At 33.3% G+C, this 21,734-nt stretch overlaps 1 protein-coding gene across 3 annotated transcripts in view; it reads left to right on the top strand.

The window, feature by feature from the left end:
- SAR1 (SUPPRESSOR OF AUXIN RESISTANCE1) overlaps positions 1 to 14,083 on the top strand; it is a 77,505-nt gene extending 63,422 nt beyond the window's left edge. Inside the window, exons 18-28 of one of the 3 annotated variants that reach the window (XR_016432397.1) lie at positions 800 to 868; positions 980 to 1,295; positions 1,455 to 1,577; positions 1,763 to 1,871; positions 1,983 to 2,033; positions 2,153 to 2,288; positions 12,739 to 12,846; positions 12,934 to 13,074; positions 13,336 to 13,509; positions 13,587 to 13,872; positions 13,983 to 14,083. Coding sequence is in view for 2 of the 3 variants with exons in the window: in XM_090009037.1 (XP_089865163.1) it covers positions 800 to 868; positions 980 to 1,295; positions 1,455 to 1,577; positions 1,763 to 1,871; positions 1,983 to 2,033; positions 2,153 to 2,288; positions 12,739 to 12,846; positions 12,934 to 13,074; positions 13,336 to 13,509; positions 13,587 to 13,646 (1,287 nt within the window). In the remaining variant the exon portion in view is untranslated. Of the gene's footprint in view, positions 1 to 799; positions 869 to 979; positions 1,296 to 1,454; positions 1,578 to 1,762; positions 1,872 to 1,982; positions 2,034 to 2,152; positions 2,289 to 12,738; positions 12,847 to 12,933; positions 13,075 to 13,335; positions 13,510 to 13,586 lie in introns of all 3 variants that reach the window. The other 2 variants (XM_090009038.1, XM_090009037.1) reach the window with 2 other exon arrangements.
- Positions 14,084 to 21,734: the final 7,651 nt, after the last annotated feature.

Below are 21,734 nucleotides of genomic sequence, written 5' to 3'. Positions count from 1 at the left end.
GTGCCTGATTATGTTCATTGTTGAAGAGAATAAAGCTGCATGACATCCATGCTTGTGAAATGGGCAACTTATCATGTTTGGCCAGCTTTACCACATGAAAGTGTTGTATGTGATAATGCCAAACATTTTTCTTTGTTATGGAGATATAGTATTTGAAGTTATTAGTTTCTAGTGCTTATTTTGAGATCTATGCAGAGTTAGTTCACCTTTCTTAACTTTGATTCACATATAGGGTCATGTGAATTTTTAAAGATGATTCTTGCTTTGGGAATGTTCTAATCTTGCACTTGTTCAAATCGTTATTTTTGTAAATAAGATACAAGATAAAGTACTTATTCCCTGTGCGTGTATAACTAATGGAAGCATGCTCCTATGCATTTGGAAGCAAACACCCACCTTTTTTTCTCTTACCTTTATGTCAACAGACTAGTAAATGGGAAGCTTGAGGGTCGACCTGCCCTTTTGGACAATGCTCCACTTCATGATAGTTTTTTGCCATTTAGGTGGTGATAGAACGATCTTCCTATTCCTGTGGATCAAGCTCTATTACCTCTATAGTTCTAGATGCTTGTGACAGACTGTCAATCCAGGGCCTCATTTTCATTTGTGATGGTAACTTATCAGATGTGCGTGACATCTTATGCATTGATCATGACTTGAATATTAAACATTAGCTTTACTAAATTTGCTGGTAGTCAAATTTCTTTGATGATTTAAGATTCTTAAATTACATGTTTTGCTAACCTTAAGTATGTTCTTCTCATTTTCTCAATTCAAGATTTTCATCTGTTCTCTGCAGCTTTTATGTGATGGTGAACTGCCATTGGTTGGGCTAATGGAGAAGGTTGAGCAAGAGTTGATCTGGAAGGTGCGTTATGGGCGTGGTTACATTGCCTTGCTTCCTAGACAATTTGTTGTGATCATTTACTTGTTAGGGTTATTTTGCTGACTGAGCTTTGGATTTGTCTAAATTGTACAGGCTGAATGCTCAGAAATTATGGGAAAGCCTAATGTTTACAAGCTGCTTTATGCTATTCAAATGCATCAGCACAACTGGCGCAGGGCGGCTAGTTACATGTATCGTTATTCTGTACGTTTGAAAAAAGAAACCTCTAAAGATCATTCACAGATTTCCTTGATGTTGGAAGAGAGACTTTATGCACTAGCTGCTGCAATTAACGCATTGCATCTTGTTCATCCTGCTTATTCTTGGATTGATGCATGTCAAGAGAGCTATGTTCATCATGAGCAACATTCACCCAATAAAAAAGCTCGAAAGTCGATGAATGAGGATGGTGTGATACTTGGATCTTGATTCAGAACTTTTACTTGATTTTCGTTTAGATGCACCACTAGGGAAGCGAGTGTGATATTAGCTTATGTAATCATGTCTATAATGCAATTGAGCTTTGTGAAAAATTACTGATTGCATTTTGTCTCTTCATTCGCAATAGATGATGATTGGCAATTCCAGCAACAGCAATCCTATGTTGGCATTGAGGCGCTTGAGAACGAGTATGTGGTAACTTCAGCAGAGTATTTGCTTGCATTAACAAATGTGGAACTTGCATTTGCAGGTGTGATATTTACTACTTGTAGAGTTGGAACTTGTTTATATGCCTAGGAATGCATTATCTGATTGTATATATGTGGACCTTAACACTCACAAACAGCTGAATATCTATAAATCTAGGTGTTCTAAAGGGCATTATTTAAAATTTTCAGCATTTTGAAGGGAATTACTTAATATTTTCGTCCTCAGGAAGTCATTCAGGCCTAGACTCTATAGTGAATCTGCTCATTCAGACAGGCTTATTTGACATGGCATTCACTCTCATTCTTAAGTTTTGGAAGGGTTCGGAAATGAAAAGGTACATGTCAATGTGCAGATTGTCCTTAGTTGGCCTTTGCATCCCACATGTATAGTCCCATTTCAAATTCATGCAGTCATGATGGTTTATTGGTTTTGGCTTGGCTTTTAGGGAACTGGAAAGGGTCTTCATTGTTATTTCACAAAACTGTTGCCTAAACATGTCAGTATCTTATACCTCATATTTCAAGGTTACTTGTCTCATTTCTTTCTTTATTTGCAGAATATCTTGTTCAGGTTCTCCCTCCCTCTATCTTCTGATTGCATTTTCTTTTCTTCCAGGAACGAAACACATACCAATCATCTTCTGCTGACATTGTCAGAAGAAACATCAGATACTCATGTTACACCTGATAAAGATGTGGTTCCTCACCATCCCAGTGTTTACAGCCACTGGAAAACTCTTGAGCTTTATCTTGTAAGCATTTGCGGCAGTTCTATATTTGACCAAATTTCTCAACTTTCATGTCACACCTAATTTTTTTTATAGATTGACATATTTTAACCATAGCATTTGTTAGATATTATTTTTGTAAAAGCTATGTTCCCATGACATTTTCATTTACCGTTCAATTGACCGATGAGGCTTTGCAATTTCTACAGTTGGTAAATTTATGGTTTCTTTTTCCCCGTCAATTTTCATTTTATGCTTACAATTGTTTGCTGTTCCATGATATAATGGACGACCTCCAGCATATGGTGTTTGGTACTCTTCCTGTTTCCTTTTTGTGCTTGCAATCGTATATGTGCCAGTATATAATGGGCAACCTGCAGCACATGGTGTTGAGTCTTCAAATCCTTGAAATTTGAGATCTTCTATTGTTTTACAATGTTTACATGAAGCTGATTAAGGCTTGCACAAGTCAAATGGAACCACTTGTTATTTGTGCCTCTCAGATGTTGTCTGCTACTGCCAATGAAAATTATGCTTGTTTAAATTACAAGTTTTTTTCTCAGATAAATCTTTTACTTAATAGATCTCTTCTTGTTCCTCAATCTTCGGAAAATGCTGTGGTATTAGACGAAGGAGTGTAGATGTCACGAAGTGGCATGAAACCCAAGATACAAAGAAAATAAAGTTATACTAAATCCTATTTGACAAATGAAATCCAAATGCCATAGCATAATGCATTTGGATATAAACAATTCATAGACCAGTAGGAACCAAGAAGTAAAAAAAAATATTAATAAAAAATATGCAAAAATTACATATAAACCTCACTATAAACACTCATACACACCTATACTATCCATCACTCTCGCCTAAACCCACACACACACTCTTTATATAAAAAGAGTGAGAGGGAGAAAAAGAGAGGACTAGCCTAATGGCTAGTAGGAGGGAGGTCTAAGTCCAACTAGCCATTAGGCATAGTCCTAAAAGCTAGCTGGTCAAAACAGCTTGACCAAAAATAAAAAGCAAAATGAAAAAAAAACTAATATTAGTCATTAAATAATGACTACAAATAAAAAATAAAATATAAATGAAATATCCCAGTCTACCCCTACAAGTATACATTTGAGTGTACTCAATCTAAAGACTAAATGCCTAATAGGTATACCAAGGATATACCTAAAATTCCCCCAAAAAATACAAAGAATTACAAATATAAAGGAAGTATACCTAAATATACCTCAATAAATACAACATTTATCTTAACCATGGTTGCCAGTTGAGGAAGCGGGAGCGGGAAGCGGGAGCGGGAAGCAATACAGGAAGTGGAAGCGGGAAGTGATGCACTTTCAAAATTTTAGGAAGCGGGAAGCGTGGGACGACTTAGAAGTGAATTAGGTTTCGTCTCGTAAGTGACCTAGGAAGCGAGGGGGAAGCGAAAAAAGAGAAAAAAAATAAAAATAAAAGTTAAAAAAGGGGAGAAGCGAGGGTGAGTAACTAGAAGTTTGCATATACAAAAACATGGGAAGTGCGCTTCCCAAAAAAATTTGGAGCTTCCCCACTTGGCTTGGAGTTTCTGATAACTTTGATCTTAACACCCCCATCTTACGGTGAGTAACTAGAAGTTTGCATATACAAAAATAAAAGAACCCAAGTCTTCAAATGTCTTTTATTATCTTCACCAAATGCTTTCATTAGCAGCCTCCATGTAAAGGTGCATTGAAGACTTCCATAAAATCTTCAAGATTTCTAGCAAACATTTGCTCAAACCATCTTCTCTTTGAGAACCTGTAAATAGAACCAGACAATTATTCCAACTATACAAAATAATATATTATCATAAAATACCTTTTAAAACAAATTTTTTAAAGTTAAATTTAATTTAGACAACAAATAAACTGATATAATGCTATATATCATGGAGAGAGGCTGGTTGAGCACACCAACAAAACACGAAAATACAATATATATAGAAAATAAACTAGACAATATATAGTGAATAAACTTGTTTAATAGAGGAAAACATTACCATGGTCGAGCGTACCAACAAAATCGGTATAGAAAATAGACAATATGTAAAAATAAACTAGACATTTCAAGAAAATTATTTAAAAAAATATAAAAAAAATATTTTAGAATTTTGGAAAAAGTAGTAACTATTCAAGCAAGACACAATCACCATTAAGATAGATACGAGGAACATACCTTAAAGATAATTTTAAGAAAATATAATTTAGACAATCATAACCACAAAATAAACATTTTTTAAGAAAACATAAATACTAATAAGAGAATTTGACCACTAAAGTCCAAAAGACAAACACATATTAGACAAAAAATATCAAGAAGAGATAAAAAATTATGCATAAATAATATCTCAATGGCCTAGATAAATATTTCAAATAATGGTACAAATCACCATTTATACTAAGCTAACACGACAACATGCATATGAAAAGCTCAAAAGAGTTTACAACAAAAGAAGTATTGATTAATTTCATACAAAATTGTATAGAACAATGCAAGATAACCAACATGAAACTATTCTAAATGTCCTCTCTCTCTATATATTCATCATGCAATTAAAGCATATTCAATGCACATATTAATGCATTAAAATTTTCAGTGAATAGCCATTTTCTATACAAGGGAACACATTAGAGAATACATTGAAGAGATTTTACAAATCCCAAATTTAACATCAAAATGAGACCAGCTTTTCACAACTTTCGACAATAGTTTGATCTTCACAGGCATTCACCTTATTGATCTCCAACTCAACAATCTCAAAATCTGAGTGTTTAGCACATAGGACAAGAGATCAAAAAAACCCATGTCAGCAATAACCATATCAGTGACCATGCACCGCACCAACAATACCAGCTAGCTAAACTGACAATAAATACCAACTATAATCACAAGAGGTGCACACACCTCACCTCACAAATGGTTGTAAAGCTGTAAACAACTCCAGCTACAACGTGTGCACATAATTCACTACACACATGGTTGTAAAACTGATAAAAGAAAATCCTAGTCCATAGAAAAAATCACTCAAATAAGAGGAAAGAGTGAAAAAACAAGAGGTAAAAATATTGTAAAGAAAACAAACTAATGTCAACAAAAATAAGCAAGAAGATTCGTAAACAATATTCAAATCAAGGCAAGAGCGATAAATTTTGCAATATTATGAGATTTAATCAATAGGGACAAACATGGTTACAAGCAAATACCAGTTTAGCCATCACTGATAAAGTTCAACGAAAGCATTCAACATAATAACACGGGCTAAATAAGCAAATGAGTGATATAACAAGAACTAGAGATCAAACAATTGTCAATTAGAGCCAAACCGAGTGCCAACTCTACACTCATAAACCGATAATCTAAACTGACAAAATAACAAGGTGCACACAACTCACCCTCAACAAACAAACATCTTTGGCTCCACAACAACAATGTGCACACAACTCGCCCTCTAAAGGCTAAAATAAAAATATGATGCATAAAAAAAGATACTATGATAGACTAAACCAAAGCTACAAGAAAACTTTGGAAATCTCATTACAAAAGAAGGTTATAAACAAGAATCGATTTGAAGTAACACATTTCAAATCAAGTCTAACAAAGGGAGTTTGAAACCTTGAATCAATGAATTGTGGTGAAATCTTATTCAAAACAAGATGACAAGATACATGCAAGTCACTAAAAAACTCATGAGAGGCCATATATGAGACATCCATAGATCTTACAATAATATACATCAAAATTTCAAAAGACAAAGCCTTGTAAGGAATGCAATGAAAAAGCAATTCATGAGGGAAATAACCGATAGTGAAATAATTGAAAAAGCAATTCATGAGGGAAATAACCAATAGTGAAATAATCTACGGCAAAAACACACAAGCCACACAAGGGCAATGTAAGCACTAAAAAAAATGAACATAAGCACAAGAGTGCACAAATGAGCCACCAAGGGCACACAAAATATACTTAAAGAGAGACTTGCATTAATACTTAGATCATCACAAATAAAAACAAAAACATATCCATGTGCACGAGACATAAATATGTAAGTGATATATGCCTGTAAAGCAATCACATGTAGAATCCACATGAGAATGCAACCATATACATAAAAAAAACTAATTTCTAAGAACTTGCAAGAGTTCTGACACATGAAAAAAACATGCATAAGAGCAAGTTTCACAATGAAGAACACATAATCCATAATGCACGGAAGAACTTTATTTTGATAAACATTCATGGTATTACTATATGCCTAACTTACTCAACAATGTCATAATGACACAAAGCATGAAAAACATGTATAATACTTGGAAATTCACAAAGGGTCACACGGTTCATGAAATTCACAAAAACACATTTCAAAGGGACTGGTCCATACAAAAGCTATTGAAAGAGTGTTCAAATATGATCCTCATAAGGGTACACATATAAACGGCTCATGATACTATTATACACCATTTAAAGAAATTTTGCATATTACATACAAGATCATTGATAAAATACTAAATCAACATCAATAACTGAGTAAAAAATCCAGAAAAGAAACATATAAAATATTACTCCAATAGACAATTTTTTCAATGTAGTTTGAAAACATGACCAAATTTAAAACATTTTTCAAAGATCCATAAAACTTTTTCATGCCCAATGCATGATACAAGAAATGTCTACAATACTACAAAAAAATTTGAAAAATACCATAAATACATCTTAAAGGAAAGAGCAAATATAGGATACATAATGAAAATAAGAACTTTGAGTCCAAGCCATACATCGATCAAGTCTTCATCATGAAGCACAAACTCGAACCAAGGAGCCCAAGATCCAAAAGGAACAAGATGCCAAGAAAAAAATTTCATGGCTCTGATATTGTGCCACGAAGTGGCACAAAACCCAAGATACAAAGAAAATAAAATTATACTAAATCCTATTAAACAAATGAAATCCAAATGTCATAGCATAATGCATTTGGATATAAACAATTCATAGACAAGAGTAGGAACCAAGAAGTAAAAAAATAAATAATTTTATTAATAAAAAATATAAAAAAAAATTACATGTAAACCTCACTACAGACACTCATACACACACCTAAACTACCCATCATTCTCTTGGTTAAACCCTCACACACTCTTTATATAAGAGAGTGAGGGAGAAAACCAAGGACTAGCCTAACGGCTAGCTGGTCAAAATTGCTTTACCAAAAATAAAAAAACAAAATGTAAAAAAATATTTGCCATTAAATAATGACTAAAAAAACAAAAATATAAGAAAATTCCTATTCTACCCCTAGAAGTTTACTTTGAGCATATTTAATCTAAAGACTAAATACCTAATAGGCATACCAAGGATATACCTAAAATATAAAAAAGAATACAAAGAATTACAAAAACAAAGGAAGTATACCTAAGTATGCCTTATTAAATACAACATAGAGACACATTTATCTTAACAGTGGAAGGTTAGGGTTTGGCTTGACTGTGTATTCTTGTCAGATCAGAGGCTTTAACTGTCAAAGTTCCTTATTCTGTGGTGGGGTGCAAACATGAATTTGCTTTTGTAATGTTGATCTGACCACTTTTTGGTGGTAAAGTTTGGATTCTTAAATTTCTTCACAAAGTGGTTATAGTTCCCATCCTACTTTGTTTGGTTTATTGGTTCTGAATTAGATGCTTACTTGTCAAAAGCGGTGCCTAGGCGACACCTAAGGTGTTCCCGCCTAGGTCGTTGGGATATGGTTGTCATTATTTTGTTGTTTTTTTTGTTCTTTTTGTCCCTCTTCCTTATGCTCCAAACCCTTTCTTTTTTTCTTCTTCTTTCTTTTTTCTTTTACCTTCTTATTTTTTTTCTTTTTAATTTCTCCTTTTCTTCTTCCTTCTTTTGCTCGTCCACCTTTTTCTCTTTTTCCTTCTCTTATTGTTCTTCTTCTTTGTCTTTTTCTTCCTTTTTTCCCCTCTCTTTTTCCTTTTTTCTCTTTTGAAATTTGTCTTTTTTTTTCTTTTTCCTCCTCTCGCCCTCCACTCTCTTCTTTTTTTCTTCTTTTTTTTCTTTATTTTTTCTTTTTGTTAGATTTTTGTTCTTTACACACTCAGACCCACATATATATATCACTGTCATCGATATCGACAATATTTTGAAAATATTGTGAGAAATGCCGATATTTTAAGGTAGCTGATATTAAAGGTAATATCTCATGATATTTTTAAGATACCGCTAGAAAACAAAATATTTTGATATTATCATGATAACATCACGATATTTTTGGGAAAACTTTGTTTTTTAAGTTTGCATTTCCTATTTTTTTGTTTCTTTTATATTTTAAAACCTTTAAAACATGTTTCTTTATATTTTTGAAAGAAAAATAATACAAAACTTATTATTTTCTTATCTTTTTTGTTATTATTTATATTTTTTAAAATTTTTTAAACTCATGAGTTATTTCCGGGATTTATAAACTTTTGAAAATTTCTTTGAGAAATACCCTCATCGAGAAATTACCTTTAATGATACAGGTGACTATGATATATATATATATATAATTGCACATGTGTTGGGTTGGGGTGTTGTGTATCTTATATATATATACACACACATATATGGTTATGTAGATACATTATACAATCTATGCAATTTTATGAATTTTACAATATTTTACGCATTTATGTTTAAGTATCTTCAAGTGATGTTTGTGGCTGTTTTTATGATGAGAAATTCTGTTTAAAATAGTAAAAACCAAGGTTGTATGCATCATATAATAATTCGGGCCCAAAATAAGATACATATCACATCCTATCATATTATATTGTAAAAAATCATAAATTTTGAAATTTTTTTTTTAAAAATTCTAAGATAAATCATAAAAAATGAGAAAAAAATTAGCAAAAGTTCTAAAAAATCATAACACACATAACAATGATGAAATGCACAATGCAACCTTAAAATACATGTGAAGCATGCCACGAGATTCATCAAAAAGAAAAAAAAACCAAGTTTATGAATACTTAACAATTACAAATTACCATTAACCAAGTTTTTAAGAAGTATACTATCAATCATCATCATCATCATTATCTTCTTCTCCTCCGACATTCAAATCATCTTCAATATACGTGGGATCTTTGTCATCTATGTCCTGAGCTCCCTCCATGTTTATCCATTGAATGCCTTCTTTATTCAGGAGGTTCGGTTCTTCTTGAACCCATTCATTCCATACATCAAAGTTCTCTAAACTGATGGGATCAAACTGTTTTTTGTGCCTCTTTGATGATAACTTTTGTATTTGCCTAAAAAGATAACATGAAAATTTAAAATTAGTTGAGTTTTGTATGAACAAAAAACATTAAATAATACATTATAACAAATAAAATTTATAATTTTAAAATTACCTTTGCCTTAGTCGTAGGTTTATAATGAGCGTATGTGAGGTTATTGAGCCCTTTGTGCTATAATCTGTTTATTCGCTTTGTATGAATATGCTCAAAGACGTTATAATTTCTTTCACATTCACTTGCACTACATGTTTGACTTAGGATGCGAATAACAAAAGCTCTTAGGTTTGGAATATCACTTCCAAACCTAGTCCATCATATGTATGAAAAAAACAAGAAAATGAGAAATCAATAAAACAATAACTAATACAAATCATACTATCATACAAAACATTATAACTAAATAACAATATGAAATTAATATTGAAATAGACAAATAAATTACCTGGATGCATCGTGGTACAATTTCACATTATTGCAGGTCTCCCCATATCATACAATGCATTGTTGTAAATTTTCATTTTCTTATGAATCTGATCTTGAATGCCATAATCAAGGTTCAATCTTTCAATGCAATCCAAGCGACCCTTGTTGACTTCTCTGCCCATCTTAAATGTGGGGGAGTATCCACTGTAACCTGTCACACAAACTCTTCTAACAAAGTACCGCACCCGTGTCGCACCCGCACCCAGACGGGTGCAACACTTGGACACAACTTTCTTTGTGTTAGGTAAAGTCAACCACACTGAGGCCCATTTCTATCCAAAAGTAGATTCAGTTAACCCTAATCAAGTCTATTTTATCTATATTATATATAAATACATAAATGCACACAAATACACGTAGTGTTAACTTAAAACTGTTAAACATTATTTATATATATATACTCCCTGCACCCAAGTTTTTTTAAAGTGCCGCATCGCCGCACCTGTACCCGCATCTATGTGACATAGACTGCAACATGAAGATGTTGATGAATCTGCCCAGTCCACCTATGGTCAATAATGTTTCATATAGGCCAATACAATTATTTTTTTCCATTTAAATTATCTCAAATGACCTCTTTGTTCTTATTCATGACCTCATGGAGATAACCCAATACTTGGTCTGTCTTCGCTGTTAAGCAATCAGAGCACCTTTACCAAAGGTATACTTATTCTCAACAACTTAACACATGAATCTCAAAATACCATCCCTCAACCACGACATTCGCCTGCTTGACTAAATGCTGAGAAGTCATAGCAATGCAAATGTCATGTTGTGCCCAAAGCACCAAGCTCACATTTTCTCTTCGCTACAAAACTTCTTACTTCTGATGCTATGCTAGGGGTTGTAGGATCAGAAGTAGGGAACTCATATTCATCCTCCTAAGGCTAGGCATATCCCATTTCTGCATCATCTCTTTTTCTTGTTTTTTTTTTTGTCTCAAACTAGGGGTATCAACATGTCAGGTTTACTCGGACCGACCCGTACCAAATGCTATAGGGTTCGTGTATGGTGATAAATAAGAAGACCTGATTAAGACCCGAGTCTGGACCCGAAGATCAGATTAATACATGGATCTGGATATAGTTTGTGAAATTTTATACCAGACTCGGGCCCAATTTGAGTTCTGATTAAGACCCACACATTTTCAATGTAAAAATGACAAAAAATATTATTTTATCGGGTATGACTTGGGTCTAGTTCATGTAGATCTTATCGGTTCTGGGTATGGTTTATCTTATGGTTGGTCCGATTAGACCCGAGTTCGGACCCGATACCATACCTGAAAATTAGGGTCAGGTTTGGTTCCACCTAGGTCTGAACCAAACCCGACCCGTTGACACCCTTATCTCAAACCAGGAAGTAATTGATGGCATTGCCATTGCACGGCATCCGGCAAAGTCCTTGACGTGCAAACTAAAACATTTTGATGTGTCTGAGCTAAATGATGCTTCAACTGAAAGACACCACCCGAAATAATAATATGGCAATAGTTTCACTCGATTTTCAACCATTTTTCACTCATTATTCGAGTGCCCCATTGCCATGCCAGATCATTTGATGCCATCTTCCCCCAAAAAAGCTCAATAAAAAGTAGATAATAAGGTTTTTTTTTACCTTAACCCACTTCCTTGAATGAAAAAATGGTGAAAATACACTCTTGATGAAATCACAAAAGCCTTATCCCTTGTTCATAGATCGACCCTCAAATCGCTTTCACGAGTCCTAAGGTGAGTGCATACATCTCTAATGGTATCTACACAAATGAGGGAGTTGACCCTCAAGAGGCCTTTAAAACCCAAAAATTAAAAAATTACATTTCGTCCGTTGTTTAAGTGTGCCACACTTGTACCATACGATACGCCCTGTATCGTACGATATGAGTGCGTATTGTATCGATTTTCTTCATAGTAACGATACATACCGTACTGTATCGTACAATACTGTTCAATATGGACAACCTTGGTAAAAATATTTTGTACTATGGGCATTCTTAACTGTTTTAACTTGCTCCATCTACAATAAAAAGGAGGAAAATGATTGGTCCTTGGCTTCTGATTTCATAAATCATCTATCTATTTATTGCTTGAGGGAGAAAGAAAAAAGAAAGAGGTGAACAAAGGAGTGAAAGGAAAATAGATTGGCATAAAAATCACGAGCAATAGGAAGAAAGTGGGAAGAGATAAAGGTTAGGCAATTTGTGGGATGATCAGAATGCTAGATATCTCAGGAAATTCCTGCCCTGGAAATTGCTGTTTGAATCTTTTGTGGTTATGGATACAACTAAAGCACTAGACACAATCCCTCTGTTAATGTTATTGCTAGATGACCTTTATACACACATACGTAAGAGAATTATGGAACTGCATGGTGCTGGATGTACACAACCAGTCAAAGTTCCTGAGAAAATTTTGCATCCTTTATGCGGCCTTTGTGGAAGTGCATAATCAGAAATTCCTCCAGAAATTGGTTGGGTTATGGTTTTTTCTCACCTTTTTAGAGTATTTTTTTTAAATAACGTTTTTTCTTTGGTTTAGAATAGATGGGATTCAAGGGATTTTGAAAAAGATGGGTGGAAGAAGACCCGAGTATTTGTTGTAAAGTGAAATGCATGGACATGCATAATTTGTTTCCAGAAAGGCCGGTAACAGTTGTATTAGTGTTTTACTCAAAAGTTCGATTCCATGCAGGAAAAATACAAGCAATTGCATCCAAGATTACCAGTAACAGTTGCAGAAACACTTCTACATACTGATCCTCGGATTGAGTTACCTCTTTGGCTGATTCACATGTTCAAGGTGAAGTTTTCTCTTAACACCGATATCCTTTTTCTACTGTTGAGCTCAGATGCATGGTGATTTATTAATGCAGTTGTGAAATTGCAGGATGGCAGAAAGCCAACATCTTGGGGGATGACTGGCAGTGAGTCCGACCCAGCTACACTATTTCGATTGTTTGTAGACTATGGTCGGTATAAGGAGGCTACAAATTTATTGCTGAAGTACATTGAATCATTTGCATCTGTGGTAAAAACTTGCTTCTCACATAGCCAACATGCTGGTGTGGTACTCCGTAGTACTCCATATATATATATATATATATAATCATCTTTTTCCAAGATTGATGCTGGTAATTGTCAAAATGTATCAGATTTGTCAAAACATAGACGCTATAGCTGATTTTAACTCGTTGGAATCAGTGATTATTCTCCTTGCTTATCAGTTGGAACCTTTTCATTTTTAATCATCTGACCTTAGGACCTCATTCTATTGACTGATACTTTGCAGAGAACGGCCAACCTTTTGAACTGCAAAAAGATGTCTGCTGCTTGGTTTCCGTACACAACAATTGAGCGTTTGTGGTGCGAACTTCAGGAATCGAAAAACTCGGGGCATGTGGTTGATCAGTGCGACAAACTTCAGAAACTGTTACATGGAGCTTTGCTGAGTCACCTGAAACAAGTATAATTTGTTTATTAAAGTCCAGTGCATTTCATCTTCTTCAAGCCTTTGTATGACTTGTTTCCTTTGGTTTACAGGTTAGATTGGACTCTGAGGATGCTCGCTGCTGCAGGTCGGTAAAGGAACCAGCTGTTTAAAGCTCTTTGGCCAGAATATCATTTCCATACGTGAGATCTATTTTGCAAAATTTGTAGTGGATGATCAATGTATACTATGTAATCCAAGCGTAAAACAATCATTTTTTATTGCTAAAATTTTGTAAGGTCATGCAGAATGTGTGTAAAGTTGGAGCATGAAGCCAGCTTGCTTGATTCATCTGAAACTGCTTCTGGGTACCAAATGCAAACCTAGAGCAGGTGCACGGTATGCCTTATCACAGCCTTAAAACGTCCCTAAAAGAATTGAGCAATCATGCATGGCTTCTTCAGTGCCTCTTCCCTGACCTAACCCCCTCTTTTGTTCCTGCCCATCAGAAATGAGCAAGTGATGCAGGTGGAGGGGCCCAACTTCTATCTGTCGGGCACATCAGTTACTTGAAGCAAATGAATTATAATAATTGCACTGCTGTTACTAATATCAGCGATATTTTGCAAATATTGTGATATTTTTAAAAGCTAGGACATTCTTGAAAAAACATCGTAGAATATTGTTCATCTTGTTGATATTGCGTTTTTTATTTTAATGTTATTGCATCAAAACTGGTTTTACAGTTTCATTATATATATAGTGAAACTGATTTGTGGATGCAACTAGCTTCGATATGTCTGATTATGAGAGCCAAACAGTGCTTTGACTCAATTGCTCTCCACCCAACCCTCTCTTAATCCCGCCCTGGCCAAAGTGCGTTATGTTGAGTTTTGTCTTAGAATTAGGTGGGATATAACCTAAATAAGCTAACCTATTTGCCAAAGTTTGGTTTTGGATGAAAACTACTTTTTGAAAAATTTAGTCTATGTTGAAGAGTGAGAAATTTTAGTGGGTTCATAATGGGGAGCTGTGGTGTCAATTGAACTTTGGATTTTAAACTTTGGACTTATTTTTGGTTTTGGATTTAAGTTTTGATTCGGTTCAGTTTGGTTTTGGTTTATTATCATGCTTAAACTTTGATCAATCTTTTTGGCTCTTGGGATGATTTTATCTCTAACATTACGACTGATCCACTTTAGCCTTTGATTGACCTATTTATGAGCTTTGACTCTGTCCAATAAATCGTTTGTGCTGCCTTTGACCTCCACATGGACCTACCCAATGTTCTTGCATGGCTCATTGATTACTCCAATGTCCTTTAGCCATCCATTCATGTTGACCATTGACCGTGCCTGATATTTTGGATTGTTTAAAACCCGGTAGGGTCTTTTTGACACATTGATTGTCATTTTGGTTCGTTGACTATGTTATGCTTATAACTTCTTTTCTTCTATCCGTTTGGCTAGACTAGGCCTTTTATTGCTAGTTGTTGGGGTTGGGGTCTATAATACTACAACCCTATTCTATTCTCATCACTCACATTTCTCCTCTGACTCTCTACCTAGTGTTTTTGCTATTTTTTTCTTAATTGAGTTTAGGCATTGACTTAGTCAAGGCTTTGCTTAAAATCAAGCATTGAGTTTTGCCTTAATTGAGCTTAAGGTCTACTTAACCTAGTCAAAAAGTTATTTAAGATAGTCTGTGTTGAGTTGTTCGGTTTCAACTAGTGTAGAGTGTGAGCTAGCCTTCACAACTAGGCAAAAACTTTATTGTATTTTAGAAGCATAGTTGTATGAGTATCCATTGCACCAAGGACTTGATTTTAAGTGGAGAAATTATCGTTTGAAAGATAACATACATTATGCATGCTTTTGAGTGCACTTGGTTCAAGTGCTCACTGATTGATTAAATTTTCAATAATTTTCAAGCGATAGATTTGCAAAATGGCAACTATGAAGGTTGGTAATAAAGAGTTGCCTAAGTTGTTTCAGTTTGATGGTACAAATTTTAAGAGGTGATAATATAATATTCATATTTTTCTCATAACTATAAATATAGTTTACGTGATTAAGGAGGCATGTTCAAGGCATGTTCAGGAGAACAAGACAATTGTCATGAATCAAAAAAGAAGAAAATGCAAATAGGATGGCTGCGTGTGTCACAACCACATCCTAAATGCGCTCTCGAACACCCCATTTGATCTCTACTCAAAAGTTAGTATGGCTAAGGAGTTATGACATATACTCAAAGCAAATATAGGATGAAAGATGCATAAGTTTTTGGTAACTAGTATATGAATTTTAAGTACTTTCATGATAGGTTATAGGTACCTCAAGTTCATGAGACGTAAATCTCGACTTAGATCAAGTATAGGGTATGTACATTGATGAATCATTCCAGGTGGTTGCAGTCATTGAAAGATTGCTTATATCTTGAAATTATTATAAAAATAAATTAAAATATAAAATAAAGAGTTTACCTTTAAACAACTTCTTCGACATCTTATACTCGAGGAAAAACTTTGATCTTGAGATGAGTAAGGTGAAGTGAAAGAAGTTGATGCTAAGGTAAATATGGTTGAGCGTAAACCAAGGTTTAAACTTGGACATAGAAATAAGAATAAGAAATTCAAGACTATTGCTAAGTAGAGAAACTATTTTCAGTTGTACTTGTAGTAAACCGAGTTACTATGCAAGAGGGTGCTGACATGTGAAAAAATTTAATCGATAATAACTTCATGGTATAATAAGTTAGATATATGTGATCAATTCAGATAAATGGTAAGTGAATTTTGGATCAACAATTCATTCAAGCAACGATAGAAGTATGTTCAAAACATACAAAACCATAAGGGAAGACTATAACATATATACAAAAGATTTACATGCAACTATGGTTCATGAAAAAAAGAGTGCGAAGCTTCACCTAAAAAATTTTAACCCTTTAAAATGTACATCATATACCCACTGTTACGATGAATCTTGTATCTGCTTACCTGTTTACAATTCATAGTTTTAAAGTTGTAATTGAATTTAACAATATTATACTCTCAAAGTACTACAAGTTTGTAGGTAAAAACTATTCCCTGAATGAGTTGTTTAAGCTCAATTTGATCAATAAAGTTGATTCTACTTCTATTTATATGCTTGACTCATATGATTTATGACATTCTAGATTAAGACATGTTAATTATAAATCTTTAAGAAGATGGATAACTTAGGACTTATTCTTAAATATAAAACCTAGCATGCAAGAGAATGTGATGTTTGTATTCAAGACAAGTTTGTGAAAAGACCTTTTTCAAGTGTTGAAAGAAATTCAAAATGAGTTGGTTTAGTGCATTGTGATGTATGTGATTTAAAAAATACTCCAACTCATGGGGGTAATAATTACTTTATCACATATAATGATAATTTTTCAAAGTACATTTATGTTTATCGAATGAAAATTAAAGATAAATCCTTTGAAAAATTTAAGATTTTCAAAGAAGAGAAAAATTTTGATGATTACAAAATAAAATCTTTTAGATTTGATAAAAGTAGTGAATATCTTTCAAATGATTTCATTGAATTTTGTAAAATTCAAAGGATACATAGACAAAATACCAGTGCATATACTCTTCAACATAATGATATAGCTGAACGAAATTATATGAATATGGTAGATATGGTTAATGAAATGCTTATAAGTTTCATAATGCAATATAAACTCATATCATAAATAGAATTTTATATTTTGATTCAAACACCACACTTTATAAACTTTGAAAAAATAAAAAACCAAATTTAAATTATTTAAAAGTTTGGGGTTACATTGCTTATGTAAAGTTTGCAAAACCAAAATTAACCAAACTTGGTCCAAAAACCTGAATGTGTTTTTATTAGATATTCTCAAAATAGCAATACCTAAATATTTATGGGTATTAAAACTAAAGTGATTATAACATCTATCCAAGTGAAATTTAACGAAGATTTAACTTTAAAATCACTTAAAACTCTAAAAGATGTTAAAAATGTGTCAAATTCAAGAAAATTATTTTGTGATGCTAAAAATCTTAAAATTCAAAAAAGGTTGAAAAAACCAAAAGATTTTGGTAATGATTTTAATATCTATATATTAGATAGAGATCCATTTTTTTTCTAAGCTATGACCTCTCTAGATGTCGGTTCGTGGAAAGTGACTATAAATAGTGCAATAAATTCTATAGATTTATCCCATACTTTTAAACATTTGGGATGCAAATGGATTTTCAAAAGTAAACTTCAACCTTATGGTCCTATTAAAAAATTTAATGTTACACTAATTATTTTGACACCTATGCACCTGTAAGTAAGATTACATATATTAGAACCATGATTACCTTGACATCAATTTTCAGTTCACCAAAATATATGTTAAAATTGCATTTTTAAATAGTGTCTTGGAGGTGAAGATTTATATGGAACAACCTAAAGGTTATGTAGTACCAAGCCAAGAAAAGAAAGTGTGTAAATTGTTAAGGTTTTTATATAGTTTGAAATAATCACCTAAACTGTGACATGAAAAATTTGATAATGTAATAGTATCATACAAATTCAAAATTCATGATTTTAACAAATGCATATATAACAAAGTAGAAAGTAACAATGTTCTAATCATTTGTTTGTACGTAGATGTTATGCTAATTATGAGAAATAATGTAGAATGCATAAATAATACCAAACACATTCTTTCATCTAAGTTTGATATAAAAGGCATGAAATTAACTGTCTTTATTTTTGTTATTAAGTTGATTAGACATGAAAATGGTTATGTATTAACTTAATCCCACTATATTGAGAAAACTTTGAGGAAAGATAATGATTATAATTGTGGGCTTGTTGCTACTATACTTAATCTTATTGTTAACTTATCAATTAACGATAGAAGAAGTATATTCCAACTAGAGTATGAGAGCGTTATTAACAGTGTTATGCATGCTATGAATGAAACTAGATCAAACATAACCTTTTGCATGAGTAAATTGAGCTAATATAGTATTAACCTAGGATAAGACCATTGAGATGCTATTTATTGAGACATGAGTACTTGAGAGAAACTCTAGACTACGGGATATTTTATAAGAGAGACCCCACTATACTTGAATAGTATAATGATGAAAATTGAAATTATGAGTCTGATGAGTCACTATTTATAAGTGGATGAATTTATCCTTAGATTTGGTGTAGTTGCCTGGAGATTTAAGAAGCAAACTATGATTGCCCATTCTACAATGTAAACCAAGTTGATAGCACTAGCTTTAGCTAGTATGAAAGTTGAATGACTGAAAAATTTGTTGATGAAGATACCATTAAGAGATAAGCTAGTACCCCTTGTGACACTTTGTTGTGATAACTAAGCAATTATCTATAAAGTAAGAAGTAATATTTATGACAAAAACATCTAGATATATTAGTTTAAAATATAATTATGTTAATAGTTTACTCAAACAAGTATTAATCTCTATTTAGTAAGTGAAAGTTTGTCAAAACTTAGCATATTCATTGACAAAGAAACTTTTTTGAGAAATTGTCTTTTAGACATTGAGAGAATTGGGCTAAAGCTTATAAAAATAGTCATCTCTTATGGGAACCCAACCAAATGATATGCATCAAACCAAGTCTAGTAGTTGAATGACAATAATAAATCACTGAGTGATTGGGTTGAACATTTATAATTTTCTCATTCATAATGTCAAGTGTTCAAAATCTATGTAAGGTGGTTGAGTTAAAATTGAAATTTTAATGAGATCCATAAGCTATATAACTAAAGAAAGGTTTACATCTTTGACAGACTCACGTGTGTGAGTATGAAGGTGAGAGTCACCTTCTATGGGACTTAGGCTTTGTTTCTAGAGCACTTATGAAATTGAGATACAACACGAGGCCCTTAATGCGTGACTTTCATATACTAGTAGACAAACTATGATTAACTTAAGTAAAAATGCGTGTTGCAGTGTTTGAAAAATCAATTAGGATTCTCAACTCAGAGCTAATGGCATTTGTGTCCCAAACTGATTATGATCAACACTAATTTAGAGCATCAAATCCAAAATATATATTCATTTATGCATTGGATCTTCACAAATAGCCTCTTGAGTCTTTTCATAAATTTGATACATGTCAGAGGATTATTAAGATTTGTCTCAAAATTATGTGGGATATAACATAGCTAAGCTAACCTATTTACCATCATTTACCTAGGTTTTGTTTTGAAGGGTAATTATAATTTTTTTTAAAGTTTAGTCTCACATTAAAGAGTGTGAGAATCTATCATGGGTTTATATAATGGAGAGTTTCATTTATGAGCAAGGCTCATTGAAGGCATGTCAATTGAACTTTGAGCTTTAGACCTTAGACTTTGAATTTTGATTGGCTTTGGCTTTGGACTTGGATTTGGATTTATATTTAGATTTTGAATCGATTTAGTTCGTTTCAGTTTGGTTTGATCTTAGTCATGATCATTCATAGATTTTGATCAATCTTTTTGGCTCTTGGGATAATTTTATCCCCAAGACAAAGATCAACTTGCGTAGGCCTTTGATCTACCTATTTACGAGCTTTGGCCCGGTCCAATGGACTTTTTGAGGCATATTTGATCTCCACCTGGACCTACCCAATGTTCTTGCATGGTCCATTGATTTCTCCAACATCCCTTAGCCACCTATTCATGTTGACAATTGGCCGCACCCCAAATTTTGTAGCATTTTGGTCGGTTGAATGCACCCATTTTATAACCCCTCATCTTCTAGGCAATTTGACCTCTATGACTAACCGTTTGGCCAACTTAGACCTTTAATTACTAGCTATTGTCCCTGTGGTTTATATATACCCCAGCCCCCTTCCATTTTTTCATCACTTACAACTCTCTCTCTCTAATGCTCTTCTTATCGCTCTCTTAAATGAGCATAAGCCTTGACTTAGTCAAGGTTTTGCATAAAGTCGAGGCTAAGGTCTAGTCATAGTTTAGCGTGTGGTCTACCAAACCTAGTCAAGAGGCTATTTAAGGTAGTCCATGTCAAGTTGCTCGGTTTCACCTACCGTAAGATGTGGGCTTCCCTTCATGAGTAGGCTAAAACTCGGTTGTATGCTGAGAGCGAAGTTGCACTAATATTCATTACACCTAAGACTTGATCTTAAGTGAGGCAACTACCGTTTGAAGGACAGCTCATGTATCTTGGCAGTCTTCCTTTAATTAGTGTCTTTGAGCAAATATGAACTTTACATCTTTCAAAACTGTACAAGATGTTGAATATATAACTTGGGCAGTCTTGCTTTAATCTTCTACCTTCTAGGGCATCATTTAAAATATTTTTTAAATATGTTGATTCATTTTAAAGTGCAACCTCCGCCTTAATATCACAATTTTCTCTCTACATTGTCAAAATGTACATGGTAGTTGTGACGACGGTCCATGTACATCCATGAACACCGAGCAAAGTTGGAGCTTGTTGAGGTCATCGAGCTTGAGAACCTACGAGCCTGACCCTGGTCAGACCTGTACCAGTAAACGCCTAAAACAAAGTTCTAATGCATAAATGTGGAAGGGAAAGGACTTGACATTATGTAAATGGTGAAAACATCTCTTGCATGAATACAAACCTGAAAAAAAGAAAGAAAGAAATGTGGCTCTAAATTTTGTTCCAATATGATTATTTTCCGGTTGACATGTACCTTCTACAACATGCTTATTGCCAAAATTTGAGGCCAATACATTTTCTGTTTACAATTTGGATGGGTTATGATGTAAACCCATTGCTGGATTTACAAAAAATCTACCCAACTATGAATTTATCAAGAAATATCTAATACTATTTAGAAAAAGCTAAAAATTGAATGAAAATGTAAGAAATAACAAAAAATTAACTGAAATAAAGGAAAGATAACTGATGTATCAAATCTCATTCAACTGTCTAACTGCAGGGGTCTTTCATCTATCTATAGATGAAGAGATTCTAATCCTATAAGATTAAATTTCCTATTTTGATAAACATAAACGAAGAAGCATCCTAATATAATAAAACTATCAAATTCAGATTTGGATTGATTACATAAATCCAATACCTGTTATACATGATCCAAAACAAAAATATCCAAAATAAAATATATGGATTTAAACTGATCCAATGACCTGGTTTGCAGTATTCCGTTTCTGCTTGTGCATCAGGTATACATGGTGAAAATTGTGATTTTGATAAAAAATCTATATTCATTATTAAAATGAATGTAAGCATATTGCAG

This window comes from Nuphar pumila, chromosome 6 (assembly GCF_984573655.1).
Source record: "Nuphar pumila chromosome 6, dmNupPumi1.hap1.1, whole genome shotgun sequence".
Classification (NCBI taxonomy): Eukaryota; Viridiplantae; Streptophyta; class Magnoliopsida; order Nymphaeales; family Nymphaeaceae; genus Nuphar; species Nuphar pumila.
Note: the sequence above shows the minus strand (reverse complement) of the source record. Positions and strands in the feature narration are given on the sequence as shown.